Here is a 15818-nt window from a genome sequence, read left to right as displayed (position 1 = left end):
GGGGGGGGGGTCCTGAAGCCCAAAAAACCCCTCTGGATCCGTCACTGGGTCGTCTCATGATCAGTTGAGGGTAAAGATTCGGTAACATAATACCAATCGATGCGTTACTATGTTGGGATGTTACAGTATCTTAGCCCGACACTTTGATAACCCGATCTCACTCAGTGACAGCTAAAATTGTTTTCCTCGCACCTTTTTGTTGGAAAATCTATTCGATTTCGCTAAAGTTTGCAAGTATCCCATCTTAGGCCTCAAATACATGTAAAAATGGCCTATTCACTACATATGATATGAATTATATCATCTTTTCAGGTTCTCACTGTATAATGTCGACCTCTGGATCAAGACAAGAGCTGACGACGTTCAGCAGGAAAAGTGGGCGTGACAAACTGATCCTCAGTTTTGTAGTTGTGGTTGGGCTAGCCTTACTCATTGGACTTGCCGTGGCAATTCCCTTGTCCAAACGGGATGCACACGACACCAACCTTGCCGCAGCTAAACTGTTCTTGGAAAACCACGTATTGATCGACGGGTATTTTCTAGATATATATTTTTTTCATGCTGCAAATTCATATATTTATTGTTCTGTTTTTTTGTTCTTTGTTGTATTTTTTAAACATTTGAAATTATTGGAAAATAATGCAAATAACAAGTAACATGCAAATGACAGAAATTATTCATTCTCTGTTTTACATTGTACAGTCTTGTTTACTAAATGTGTATATTACATCTTCAACTTTCTGTGTACACTGCATACTTTACATGTATGTTTTTCATATTTTATTTTTTGACATTCATTGAAATGTATTATCGTGAGTGTACATTTCTTTTTTCAATTTTTTTTCAATTTTTTTTTTCAATTTTTTTTTATGAACAACACATTTACACACAAAGCAACAAGCATACATTACATTGATTACAATTCTCTTCACAACGGACACATCTTTACAAGAGACAAATTATATACTGTACACACATACAAATACACACTCACAGGGGGGGGGGGGGGGGGGATTGCAAAATTTTCTTTGTAGTATAATGATAATTGTTCACATTATTTTATAAGAGAAGCCATTTTTCTACTTTATTAAGCAAGGCTATATTATTTTTGCAGTTTTTATGCTTAATTATCAAGATCTTATGAGATTTAAGTTTAAAAGAATGTGATTTTTTAAACTTGTTATATTAAGTTCCATTTCTAGACATTTCATTTTTAAAATGTATTGTTTAATCATTAATAGAATAAGATTATCCACTATCAAATCAGCATCCTTAGAACTGAATTGTCCAAATATAAATTCCTGTTTGACAAAATTCAAATCAATATTACTGGTTGCAAGCAATTGTTTTGGTTCTCTCAAAATTTCACATACTCTACCACAATCCCAAAATAGATGTTCAATTGTTTCTGGAAATCTTTTACAAAAAGTACAAGTTGATTTTTTTTTATTCCCATTTTTTGTAGGAGTGTGTTTGTAGTTAAGGTTCTATGGTTACTTCGGTATTGAAGCCATCTTAATTTAGTACAAGCAGTAGTTTAAAAAGGACATGCATAAATCTTTTTCCATAATTTGTCCTGAATGTTAAAAACCGTAGACCATTTCCTTTGTGACGTGGGTTTTGTATCATTTCGGCATAAAACAGCATAAATATCCTGTGCCCCTTTAGTCCTCCTGAATATAATATTAAGATTTAAAGGTATATTAGGTAAACAAATACTCTTTTCTAAAGCAAAGATTTCTTGTTTACTATTTATAAACTGTTTTATAGCACTAATTATACCATGGAAAGTTAAAAAAATTGGACCTTATATCATATCTATGTTGAAATTCTACAAAATTATAAAAAGAACCATCGTCTTTAATTACATCATAAATAAAAAGCACTCCTTTTCTATACCACTCTTTACAGAAAACAGGCTTATTGTTTATTTGTATATTGTGATTATACCACAAAGGATTTTCACATATTTTTTCAATTTATGAATTCCACAATTAGCTAAATATTTATATTGTACGTGTATATTTGCTCTATGGTTGTATGTGTTCATTGTACGTTTTACTATATGAAGTTATATACGTTTTACTAAAAAAAATGTTTATATTATTGTTTGCTTACGTGTGTAATTTCTGTTGCAATGTATTACTATTTACATTGTTTGATTAACTGTTTGTATACATTGAAGTGTATATGCGTTAGTTTTATTATATGTGCATTGCATGGTTACTTACGCAATAAACTGCAGGTTGTGACACATATGGCAGTTATACCGGTAGGACTGCCACATCTATACAGTTAATTGTTTATATATTCAGTTTAACAAGTTTTTAAACCTGCTACTGAGATAGCTATTATCCCTACAGTTAAACATTCTGTGTTGTTTTTGGTGATGCCAGGTCTATACCTTGAATGCCAACATATTCAAAGATCTATTTTACGAGCGCGTAGTTACACATTGGAAGAAGTCGTACTCTGGCTAATCAAGATTTATTGTAATTATATACTATACGTTTTATCTTTGTGTATGTTCTATGTTTTCTGTATTAAAATATTGCCAATGTTCCTTTTTTCGTTAACTGCATTTTGTAAGTTAAACTGTGATTGTCAATTGATTTGTTAATCCTTTTTGTGTACATTTTATGCTTACTCTTACAGAACATTGTTTGTTTTACAGTAAGTCAACATTCTATGACGTTATGTTCATTGTGCGCAACACTCTTATGCATATGTGCATACGTATCTGTTCGTGTACTGTTATGTTTTACTGTATGTGTTTATGGCGTGTTTTACCATTTATATACCATGAATGTTTTATTCTATTTTCATGTATGTGTATATCGTATTGTATACGATACTTTGCTTATTTTGCAGGCACAATGACCTTCCATGGCAATACCGTCGATATGCATCAAACAAGGTAAATGATATCAAGCTAAACGAGGATACTAGGATACAATGGACACCAGCGACACCAATGACCGATAACTCTTTTCAAAGTATCCCTGCTCAGACGGACATTCCAAGGCTTTTAGCTGGTGGGCTAGGTGCTCAGGTAGGAAATCTCTTAAATATTTTCAGTTAGTTCGAACGGTAGACATATACATATTGTTATCCATTTCAAAGACTTAAATGTCTTGTAAAAGTTTTCTGATTATTTTTATTTTAACAATCAGAAATATAATTGAAGTCCAATGTATGAGCGGTTATATCGTTGGCAGATTGCCCGACTGGTTAAAATTCGGAGTTCGAGCCTTGAAGCCGTCGTATGTATCGAATATTCAGAGAAAGTATTTTTTCCTGCCCACACAATTACAACAACCAAGGTGGAATATAAAATGGTTTGGGATGGATGTTGCGGTATCTGCTGTAGCATTCAAATGAAGTGGCACTGTAAAAGATGCCGTCGGAAGCACGGTCCAATTACAAACAGAACATATTGCATCTCCAGCACACACGCAGGCATACACACATAGGGAGATATTAGCAATGTGGCATAACATTGGTATTTGCCGAATGAAAGGCAGCTCCTGCAAAATGTCTCAAAATTGTATTGATTATTGTATCATTTAATGCAAATGTTAATTGCATTGACCGTATAAATTAAATATATATGTACTGTTGGCGCTTTAAAGTAGCTTATTCTAGCTACATGTAGATAGGTCGTTATATCAAATATTTTATATCTATTTTATATAAATAACGCTAGCACATGTTTTGGTTTACTGTACAAAATACCACTTTCGTGAGCTACAACATTCATATCAGAGATCACATTTAATAAAAAGAATATGAAGCTTTCCACGTTTCCTTGTAGTAATGGGTATTAATATCTAATTGGCGTACCGGTCTTTCTTTCTAAGTATGGCAATATCTATCTTCTAAGATAAACATGTGATTTTCGGCTATTATTTGCCTACAGCTAGTGCACCGCGGTTTTTCCTAGATACAGTTACCTCCCATTAACTTCCCTTTGGATATATCTGTAGCACATTCGGGCTTGTACTTCGTTGGCCAGTTAGCTCAATTGGTTACAGCGATTATACATGCACAACGTACAATAATGATAAACTAAGACCAGCTACCATACTTCTGGCGGCGGAGGTGGTGGTGGATGAAGGTGTGTGTGTTTGGTTTCGGACAATGTGTCAGTGAGCGTCGTAATACTTCTTCCTACATCACAGTGGTATGATTTGCGAGCAGTAATTTCAATGGAAAAAGCTTATTGTACCAATCCTTTACTTTCAGTTCTGGGCTGCGTTCGTTTCATGTGCTGCCACAGCCAAGGATGCGGTGCGACAGGGGTTTGACCAGGTTGATGTTATTCACAAAATGAACAAAAAATACCCAGAGACGTTTACATTGGCTTTGTCTGCAGATGGTAGGCTTAGGTCATATAAACTGTGGCATTGGTTTATATTTAAAACACGTGCACATTACACTTATGACTGTCAAGTACTGCGATATGATGTAATACAGACGTATGTTCAGTGCGATTGATTTTCTGGAAAATGCAAAGCCTAGACTTTGTCTAGATAATTTTTGTTGTTTAACACAGCAATGTAAACAGAAAAAAAAATATTTCTTATTTTTCAACAAACGTTTTGATACATCAACAAGACATACAGTAAACACATACTCTCACATGCAGACAAAGGCATTCCCATCTTTGCACAATGCCAAGCATCATCATTATAACATATTCCACAAAAAGTAGTAATGAAGCCATATCTGAAAAACAATGTTCAAGCAGCTTAAATAAATTGACCAATGGATTATTCAACTGGGTCACCATGACGTTCAACGTTATTTTCATGATAACCAGTTATGAAATGGCTCCTTGTTATAAACAGATTAAGTGTGTAAAACGTGCTAAATTATATACATCACGTTATTACTGATAAGAAAATGTATATAGCAAATTCAATTGTGCATGCAATTATTTAAATGTAGCATCTAACAGGAAGCCATGGCGCTTGATCTAATTTGTATTTTTATTTTTACAGATATTGAATCTGTATTTGCAAACAACAAAATTGCCAGTCTCATTGGTCTAGAAAGCGGCCACACTATCGGTAACACCCTTGGCGTTCTACGAATGTACTACAAAGTCGGAGTCCGTTACATGACCTTGACTCACAGTTGTGACAATGACTGGTGAGTGATGAATTAGCTGTCACGAGACCTTTTTTTAACTTGTCACTATTATAATCTCCCGAAGTAGGTGTCTGCTTTGTTTATGCTATTCGTCTGTTTGTCCATCTGTCATGCTTTGGTTTCCAGACAGAACAATCAGCCCCGACGTTGGCCGTGGCCTCGGAGTTGAATTTGTTTTGACACGATATACCTAACATAAGTAAGACTAAGTCAACGCAGCAAAATAAATGTAACATTGAATAGGGTTTAAAAGCCATTTCCCCTTTTTGTCATATTTTTCGATATTTAACGTTTAACACCGGTAATTTGCACCAAAAGGGAAACAAATGCGACAAGATAAGGTGCAGTAACAATTGTTGATATATTCGGTTTTCTACACCGACTCGCTATAAAAAATATATAGAAATTTCCTTTTTAAGTATTCTAGTAATCTATTGTGAAGAGTAACTTTCTTTTTTTGTCAGGTGATCATACAACCTCTCAAGTATACTGTTAAGTAAACAGGGAAATGTGCTAGGTGTTTTCTTTTTGTGGATAATAGGTCAAGGTTCGGACTTTTGGTTTCAGACAAAAATGTAAAGTAAAATGTTCATTGCCGTGTAAATATTCTTCATGCCATTCTCCAATATGAGTTTATCGCACAGTTTACTCTACACAGACGGCCTAACGGTCTTGTCGGGTAAAGTACTACATTAACACGTTGAATGTGGCCTCATTATCCGTGTAACACTTTTTAAACATATATATTACTCTTAAGGTCTTAAAGAGTAGCTGGCAATGCAATGTGCTTGATCTAATTTTCCTTTCGTGAACGTTGACATTGTGTTGCCCTGTGCTCTTCTAGAATTCTCTATATCAAATTTTTGCCTTTTTTTACAATCATACACTTCATGTCAGATTCATTTTCTGAAAACGGTGCAATGCTACGATCCTTATACAGTGCTCCAGTGTATTAGTGATAGCTTCTCTTCAGATCCTATAACCACTTTGGGAGATTAATGCTCCTGTGTATTAGTGATAGTTTCTCTTCAGAGCCTATAACCACTTTGGGAGATTAATGCTCCTGTGTATTAGTGATTGTTTCTCTTCAGATCCTATAACCACGTTGGGAGATTAATGCTCCTGTGTATTAGTGATAATGTCTCTTCAGAGCCTATTAACACTTTTTGAGATTAATGCTCCTGTGTATTAGTGATAGTTTCTCTTCCGATCCTACATTATTTAACCATTTTTTGAGATTAATGCTTCTGTGTATTAGTGATAGTTTCTCCTCAGATCCTATAACCTCTTTGGGAGATTAATGCTTCTGTGTATTAGTGATAGTTTCTCTTCAGATCCTATAACCACTTTGGGAGATTAATGCTTCTGTGTATTAGAGAAATTGGTTCTTCATATCCTATAACCTCTTCGGTAGATTAATGCTCCTGTGTATTAGTGATAGTTTCTCTTCAGATCCTACATTGTATAACCACTTTTTGAGATTAATGCTTCTGTGTATTAGTGATAGTTTCTCTTCAGAGCCTATAACCACTTTGGGAGATTAATGCTCTTGTGTATTAGTGATTGTTTCTCTTCAGATCCTATAACCACTTTGGGAGATTCATGCTTCTGTGTATTAGAGAAATTGGTTCTTCATATCCTATAACCTCTTCGGTAGATTAATGCTCATGTGTATTAGTGATAGTTTCTCTTCAGATCCTATAACCACTTTGGGAGATTCATGCTTCTGTGTATTAGAGAAATTGGTTCTTCATATCCTATAACCTCTTCGGTAGATTAATGCTCATGTGTATTAGTGATAGTTTCTCTTCAGATCCTATAACCACTTTGGGAGATTAATGCTTCTGTGTATTAGTGATAGTTTCTCTTCCGATCCTACATTATTTAACCACTTTTTGAGATTAATGCTTCTGTGTATTAGTGATAGTTTCTCTTCAGAGCCTATAACCACTTTGGGAGATTAATGCTCTTGTGTATTAGTGATTGTTTCTCTTCAGATCCTATAACCACTTTGGGAGATTAATGCTCCTGTGTATTAGTGATTGTTTCTCTTCAGATCCCATAACCACTTTGGGAGATTAATGCTTCTGTGTATTAGTGATAGTTTCTCCTCAGATCCTATAACCTCTTTGGGAGATTAATGCTTCTGTGTATTAGTGATAGTTTCTCTTCAGATCCTATAACCACTTTGGGAGATTAATGCTTCTGTGTATTAGTGAAATTGGTTCTTCATATCCTATAACCTCTTCGGTAGATTAATGCTCCTGTGTATTAGTGATAATGTCTCTTCCGATCCTACATTATTTAACCACTTTTTGAGATTAATGCTCCTGTGTATTAGTGATAGTTTCTCTTCCGATCCTACATTATTTAACCTCTTTTTGAGATTAATGCTTCTGTGTATTAGTGATAGTTTCTCTCCAGATCCCATAACCACTTTGGGAGATTAATGCTCCTGTGTATTAGTGATAGTTTCTCTCCCGATCCTACATTATTTAACCACTTTTTGAGATTAATGCTTCTGTGTATTAGTGATAGTTTCTCTCCAGATCCCATAACCCCTTTGGGAGATTAATGCTCCTGTGTATTAGTGATAGTTTCTCTTCATATCCCATACCCCCTTTGGGAGATTAATGCTTCTGTGTATTAGTGATAGTTTCTCTCCAGATCCCATAACCACTTTGGGAGTTTAATGCTCCTGTGTATTAGTGATAGTTTCTCTTCCGATCCTACATTATTTAACCGCTTTTTGAGATTAATGCTTCTGTGTATTAGTGATTGTTTCTCTCCAGATCCCATAACCACTTTGGGAGTTTAATGCTCCTGTGTATTAGTGATAGTTTCTCTTCATATCCCATACCCCCTTTGGGAGATTAATGCTTCTGTGTATTAGTGATAGTTTCTCTTCAGATCCTATAACCACTTTGGGAGATTAATGCTTCTGTGTATTAGTGATAGTTTCTCTTCAGATCCTACATTGTATAACCACCTTTTGAGATTAATGCTTCCGTGTATTAGTGATAGTTTCTCTTCCGATCCTACATTATTTAACCACTTTGGGAGATTAATTCTCCTGTGTATTAGTGATAGTTTCTCTTCAGATCCTATAACCACTTTGGGAGATAAATGCTTCTGTGTATTAGTGAAATTGGTTCTTCAGATCCCATAACCTCTTCGGTAGATTAATGCTCCTGTGTATTAGTGATAGTTTCTCTTCATATCCCATAACCACTTTGGGAGATTAATGCTTCTGTGTATTAGTGATAGTTTCTCTTCAGATCCTATAACCACTTTTTGAGATTAATGCTCCTGTGTATTAGTGATAATGTCTCTTCAGATCCTATAACCACTTTTTGAGATTTATGCTCCTGTGTATTAGTGATAATGTCTCTTCAGATCCTATAACCACTTTTGGAGAATAAGAAAATAACGTTGGTATCGTAAAAATACTTTTAAAAGTTTTGTAAGTAAAGAAAACAGTTTTAATTAAGGCCGGTATAATAATCGATAATGTTATATGATTTTTGTATAGTATGTTTATATACTATATATCGGGAAATTTTCGCTGTTGGTCAATTTTCGCCCTTTGTCATGAGGGCGAAGATTTCATTACAGCGAATATAAATCAACAGCATAATAATCTAGTGATTAAATACGAAGGGCAAAATTTACACTGGACGAAAATTTATTTCATGGGCGAAGGGCGACAGTTTGACTGGGCGAACATTTCGTCTTGTAATACTTGGCTTTGTTTTCAGGGCGGACAACTACAAGGCGGACTTGAATGGAGGTGTATCTAAAGGTCTCACAGACTTCGGAAGGGTAAGGTTCAAACATATAAACAGGTGTTTGGTTTAAGGCTAGAACATGCAAATGTATCGTATACTTCCGAGATTGTAAGGATGTGGAGGGTTTTTTCTGTGAATACAAACTTTATTTATTTTACAACAATTACGAAACAAGTTATTTCAACTTTTGTTAATCACTCATGTTGGCCCGGAAGTTAGCGCATAGGGAGTCTAACTGTTTGAGGAAACCTGAGTACCCGGAGAAACCCACGTGGTCGAGCAGGCTACCCCAAACCATTTCACGTCCAATCGAGGAATCGAACCCAGGCCGCCTTGGTTTTAATTGGTTCATATATTCTGTGATTAATTTTTAACATTTCTCCAGATGAATACCGGTTTTTGTCAAATAAGATTTAGATATATTATTTTTAAATCTTAAAGTATCGTGAATGATATTTGTGTAACACTTACTGGTTATAGATGGTGGTTCGAGAAATGAACAGGCTTGGGATGATGATAGATTTGTCGCACGTTTCGCATCAGACCATGCTTGACGCCATCGAAACGTCGGAAGCACCAGTCATCTTCAGTCACTCGTCCGTCTTCTCACTTTGTAATCATTACAGGAACGTCCAGGATGACGTACTCTTAAAGCTGGTAAGATACGGAATAAAGTACTCGATAATTAGGCAAGATACATAAAAAGTGCACTGCAAACCAGTGATTTAAAAATGTATGTAATCGATAACGTTATCGTATTTAATTTTAATCGGGTAGTAGTTTTTATTTATTGTGTTTAGCGTCCTAGTGAGAGCTAAGAAAGATTAAGGCACGCCTCCATGTGTGTTTATATATGTGCTAGAGGCTGGTTATGTTATTATATCTTATTTTTTGCACACTTTGCGGATTTATCAATGACACAATATTCTTTGCAGAAGGAGAATAATGGTGTCATAATGATAAATTTCTACACGGCGTACATCAACAATGCTACAGATCACAGAAATACAACGACAGTGGCCCAAGTAGCAGGTAAATGTCATTAGGGTTAAGCAGCATCATCTTATTACATATTTTGTATACTGAATTGAAAACTAAACTATCAAATTATCCAATTGTAATTAACTGGGTTTCGTGAATTACAGAGGACTATTTTGCATATAAACGCAGTCATTTGATCCTCGGAATATTCGAATCATAAAACGGTCGCACTATCAAAATTGTATCCCTGCTTTGTTCGAAATGTCTGTTTTACCGAACTTGTAAAGATACTTTTCGAAGTAAATGCTCGATTTTACAGTTTTAAGAGTTGCATGTAGGAATTTCCCTCCTCTGTCCATCTTGCAAATACTTTTGAAATACAGAAGTTACCAGAAGAATAAAATGGTTTAATTTCATGAAAATGATATTTTTTTCTTGACAATGCTATTAATATTTATTTGCAGATCACATTGATTACGTGAAGACTTTCATAGGCGTCGACTATGTGGCCATAGGCTCAGACTATGATGGCGTTCCTTAGTACGTATAACACGGACCTATACAGCAAAATAATCTAAGAGTAATGCTGACATTCTGTGAATTCAAATATTTTCGTGGGGCCCTAATTTCGCGGTTTCCCGAAACAACACCACTCATGGATTACGAGTAATCCTTCAAACGGGAAATGGCTTTATATCAAACTTGTAATTACTTCGTCGAATTTTGGGTTCGTGGATGAAGATTATATTCAGGAAATAAACGAATTTAAAAACCACGAAATTTAGTGATTTCACAGTAACATAAGATGGTGTTTCATATGGAAATGAAATAAATGTAATATTAATAGAACATACTATGCAGAAAAACATTGAAATTAATTCAATATGAAGAGGATGTATTGCATAATAATATATATAAGTACAACAATACAATATCAATACGTTATATTATATTACATAATACTACAATATATGGAAAAATATCTAAAATAGGATTATTTCACACATATATCAATATAGCGCAGTAGATACGTTCTAATTAAGATAGTTTACTTACGATACATCACAATACCATTATGCATTCTGGCGGTAAATACAATACCAACAAATATTGATAGTGTTAATTGTAGCGGGAACCCACAACTACCGGTAGTTGCAAACGGTGCGTTGCTTAAAAATCAACCTGAAGTCCACACAATTCGACTTGCAAGCAACTGTTTCAGCTAAATAAACGTCATGGCGGACATTCTGTATTTGACATTCATTATGCTTTACATCTATCACTTTGATAAAGTATGAACGAACTCGACCGAACACAACACGAATTATAAACCGTATAGTTGTCCTAGCAAACTAGATACCGGTAAACGGCGGCCTTTTCGCAAAAATACGTATCATTCAATATAGGATACAATGTATCTAATACAACAAAAGCATTACCCGAATATCAAACATTCAGGGGCTTTAATAATGTGGTCCGTTTTCGAAAAAAATAACGATTTCTCTTTCACACTGAACGAAAATCGTGTGAGTATCCCTTTTACTGGCCGTCATTGATATATCTACCCTAAAGAAAAAAGCTAAATTCATGTTTGATGACCATTTAAGGATATATGAAATCCCTATTGCACGTTTAAACATGCTCAATGCGGGAACTACTCTATATGTAAAGTTTCAATACATTCCGCAAAAACGTCTTCAAACTCTTTTCGGAAATTTCATTAAGAATATACACATTAATGTCTTATAATGAACCCCGTCACACTGCAAAATCTGTAACGACATATTGGAAACTGGAAACTACTGGTTTCCGACATGTTTATCGCTTTTATTCATCATTTCTGATTTCTGATAAAGAAAACATACCTTGTGGGTATTTGATGAAAATAATAATAAGAGTGAAACAAAAACATATAATCAACAATCTGTTCTGACTGTAAAATGCAGCTTAGCGAGAGAAGGATTCGAACCCTAGACTTCTGAACTATAGCTCTAGGCGACCGAACTACCAGGTAATCGGTAGTCTTTTTGTACAATAGTACCAGATATATTCAAAACAACATAAAGGGGAGGTTCCTGTAGGGACAGGGATTCTTATCGACATTGAAGGTTCATTCAGCAATGAACTACGGTTCATGCAGTCAGTCCCAATCTGCGTCTTTCAATCAATATATTCCTAACGGAGTTGTGCCAGCTTAAGTTACCTAGCGATCGATGACATGGCGGTAACTTTAACAGATTGATTCTGTTAATTAGGGTTTAGTGACCTAATAAAATGGTAGCGAGGAGGTAATATTTTATAGTTGTTTATTTTTGTGGGTTTAAAATTTCACGACTTTGTTTCGCGGGTGTTAATTTCCGCGAGGCACAATTTCTGTAAGTCTATTTCCCAACACCTCTGAAAAAGTTTCGAGTGCTTATTGAATTCAATTGTATGTCGTCTACTGAGTTGTTGTCATCAATATGTGAGCCTTCTGAACTTCAAAATATTCATAAAATTGTGACGATGGGGAGTCGAGTCCTTGGTTGAGAACGAGAAAACTTTAGGTTACGACAATAACGGTAACATTGAACCGATTTCCGGCACCAATGCTGTCGGTAGGTAAGCCACGATTTCGATATTTGCTTACATGTATACGTATCTATGTTATTTTATCTGTTGAACCTGACGTAGTAGCCGGCATCACGGACGTAACAGAAATTACAAACTAGACAATAGTGACAGATCAGAATAAACATGACATGACGTAGAAAATACTTTTATTGCAGCTTGCCCCTTGAGCTTGAGGATGTTTCAACTTACCCGGTGCTATTTGCCGAACTCCTCAGACGGAGCTGGTCTGAGGACGATCTTGCAAAACTGGCCGGCGAAAACCTCCTCCGGGTCTTCAGAGCCGTGGAAACGGTAAGGGACTTTTTTGGGTTTATAGAACAGCAAAATAATATTGGTAACCCTTTTCAGGATTTTCAGCACACAAAATTTAAAGGGCTAATCTTATGGGGTCCTAAAGTATATAGAATACAATTGTAAAATTAATAAAGTTTACTTTTTCTTTTAACCGTCCTCCGTTTCATCCGTGTTTTTCTACACGGTAAAGATATTAAGTGCAGCATGAAGAGCAACGGTATCGCTCTTAAGTCTTTCGTGATCCTTATAGTGGTTAACTGGGTTAGATTATCACAATACTGTGTCAAAAGTCAAAGCTGAATTTTTCGATAGTTTTTAGAACGATTCGATGAAAATCCTAATCAGTATTCGACATTTATCCAATGATGGGTTTATTGGCGCTTACGGAAGAACGTTGCTGATATGATATGCTGAATGTACATTATGTACGTTAAACTAATCGGAATTTTGGCGAATATTAAGGATTTTGGAAAGCACAGGTTTTGAACAAATAAGCAAGGGAGTGAAGTGTTTTGTATTTTCATTTTTTTTCCGATCAACATGAATTTAAAAAAAAAGTTTTTTTGAAAAAGTGAATCGTTTATTGAAAAATGGCTCTTGGTATTTCCAAAAATATCACAAATAATTATTACATGTATATTTGTTTTTCACTTTAGGTAGATAAACGAAGGTTTGCCTACAGTCAATTATATAGAAAACAACACAGATAAGCAAACGGCTACATTTTGCATAAAATTGGTACATGGACATTGAAAATATTTTTTACGTTTAACAAAATTTATCTTGCAATTACCTGTGTAAAATTGTTTCTTTGTATTGTTTGTACCAGAACACGTCAAATTTGATGCAAAACTGAGAAGAATTATTGAACTTCTTTGCTTCTGATTTTCAGTTGTTAGAATGTTCTCCCCTGTACAGCTTTGTTTCGAAACACTTAAGCAAAAGCAATAAAAAAAATATTACGATATCAACGGCAAGTACCTGAAATGCTCATTCAAAATCACTAAACTTTAGGCCTAATTTCTTATATTTCATTCTTAGCTGTTCACTGTGATTAAACTTATACATTTAGGTACGTGATAACAAAAGAAGCCAGGCACCCTATGAGGACATCATCAATCCAGCCGATTTCGTGTTGCCTCATTTTAACTGTACAACCAGTTTCTAGGAGGACCTGCTTCGTCAACGCAATCCGATGACTTACAAAGTCTTTTGAGAATTAATTATCAACGTCTTCGACAAAAAAAAAAGATTTTTGAGAAGAAAATATATGAATACCAGTACTCTAGTATAAAAACATGTCATTATCTTTTTATGTTTAGTTTGAATATTGAAAGTATTGATTTTTTTCAGATTTCGTACGGATCTTTTAACATATTGTTTACGAAAGATTATACCTTGTGTTTAAAGAAAAATGCTCTATAATCAAGATTTATGTTAGCCAATTTAGTGCCTACTAATATATTAATAAATGTTAAATTTAACACATTGTTTGGTTATTTATTAAGTCAAAAATATCTCAGTCAAGGGCGGCCATCTTGAATTTTTGGATTGGCATGAAATGTAACAGCACTTGTTGGGGACCTCGTAGGGATCAATTTTGTCGAGTGAGTAGTTAATTGCTGCAGTCGTACTTGGGAAGAAGTCGAATATGTCTCAGCCAATCAGATGCCAGAATTTTTTTAAACATTTACCTTTTTTTTCAAATCTGATAGCTTAACGTCTCAGCGTCTTACATATTAATTAACATAACTAAATATCAAGTCTAGACTTTGTAGAACTCAAAAAGTTTTTTAAGTCATCAAAAATCAGAAGCAGAAATGACATACCTGTAAGAGTGATAGTTTATGTATAATATTGAGGTTGACGTCAGCCTCGTGCCGAAAAATGCAGCGTTGTTGGCTGGAACATTTTAGCAAAAAAGAGGCGGCGCTTCCAGCCAATCACACCACGGGTCTCGGCACGTGGCTGACGTCAACCTCATTAATAAACAAAAATGTGGCACGATGACAGCAAACAAAACTTGGAAATGGCGTGTGGTTTTGGAGGAAACGGAGAATATATTTTACGTGCATATAGGAGTTTTTTAAAAGAAAAAGTATCCATCTTTCGAACGGTACTACATGTAAGCATTTTCCCGTAGTTCAACTAGAAATGTTGTTTTTGATGTAAGAAAATTAGGTGGGGTCGACTTTTCGACATCGAGAACTATCCGCCCTTCTCGTATATTTAAACATTTAGGTTGTCTTTTTTACCGAAAGTCTATCTAAACCCCTTCAACATGTAAAATGACTAGTTTAGGTCCAAATATAACTGTAACAAATTATCAGGTCGTTGTGGTCTAAACCAGACCTAAAGTGATAGGAAGGCATTTCACACTACGGTGCAATAATTAGTATTGCCGATATTTTGGGTACTAACAGAAGATGAAGGATATTTGTTTACCTTCGCAACAATAATGGGCGTGGTGCATAATGGGATACTCCCAAAAGTAGACGATATGATCATGACCGAATAACTAATTATATATAGAGATTCACGATCCAAGGGAAGCAACTCGAGCTAAGGATATGTAATTTCTGACTCAAAACACCGTCAATAGTGTTTAACTGGCGGTACTGATCCTCACATTCTATTGTAAATACTAATAGCCATTCTTCAATACTGCTTTTAACTTCCAAGGTACTGGACAGGAGCGAACCTGAGTTTATGTAACCCGCTCTGTTTCCCTATTTCTCCCATAAAGTGCTCACCACAACATATTGGCCAGAAATACAGCGACGGGATGAAAAACGTCACACAAAACGATAAATCAGCAAAATGTTATCAGCTGTTGCTAACGTTAGTGACAATTCATGTACTGCCCTAGAAATTCTCCCTCCAGCTACCCATTTTGCCTCTTATGTCAGTGTCAACCCCGATACAAATCGAAAACAACGTGGATCACACATCCATGTGGTCACGACATCTATGAAACGCAGTCGAACA

General features: G+C 35.2%; 1 protein-coding gene across 1 annotated transcript in view; it reads left to right on the top strand.

The window, feature by feature from the left end:
- Positions 1 to 14305, top strand: part of LOC110464371 (dipeptidase 1-like) — a 16081-nt gene extending 1776 nt beyond the window's left edge. The window contains exons 2-11 of the mRNA XM_021519560.1: positions 313 to 532; positions 2872 to 3052; positions 4246 to 4378; positions 5004 to 5154; positions 8913 to 8976; positions 9423 to 9599; positions 9878 to 9974; positions 10388 to 10463; positions 12692 to 12827; positions 13903 to 14305. Coding sequence (XP_021375235.1) covers positions 327 to 532; positions 2872 to 3052; positions 4246 to 4378; positions 5004 to 5154; positions 8913 to 8976; positions 9423 to 9599; positions 9878 to 9974; positions 10388 to 10463; positions 12692 to 12827; positions 13903 to 13998 — 1317 coding nt within the window. The 5' untranslated portion in view covers positions 313 to 326 and the 3' untranslated portion in view covers positions 13999 to 14305. The remainder of the gene's footprint in view (positions 1 to 312; positions 533 to 2871; positions 3053 to 4245; positions 4379 to 5003; positions 5155 to 8912; positions 8977 to 9422; positions 9600 to 9877; positions 9975 to 10387; positions 10464 to 12691; positions 12828 to 13902) is intronic.
- The last annotated feature ends 1513 nt before the right edge of the window (positions 14306 to 15818 follow it).

The sequence above is a fragment of the Mizuhopecten yessoensis genome, unplaced genomic scaffold (genome assembly GCF_002113885.1).
Source record: "Mizuhopecten yessoensis strain PY_sf001 unplaced genomic scaffold, ASM211388v2 scaffold10985, whole genome shotgun sequence".
Classification (NCBI taxonomy): Eukaryota; Metazoa; Mollusca; class Bivalvia; order Pectinida; family Pectinidae; genus Mizuhopecten; species Mizuhopecten yessoensis.
Note: the sequence above shows the minus strand (reverse complement) of the source record. Positions and strands in the feature narration are given on the sequence as shown.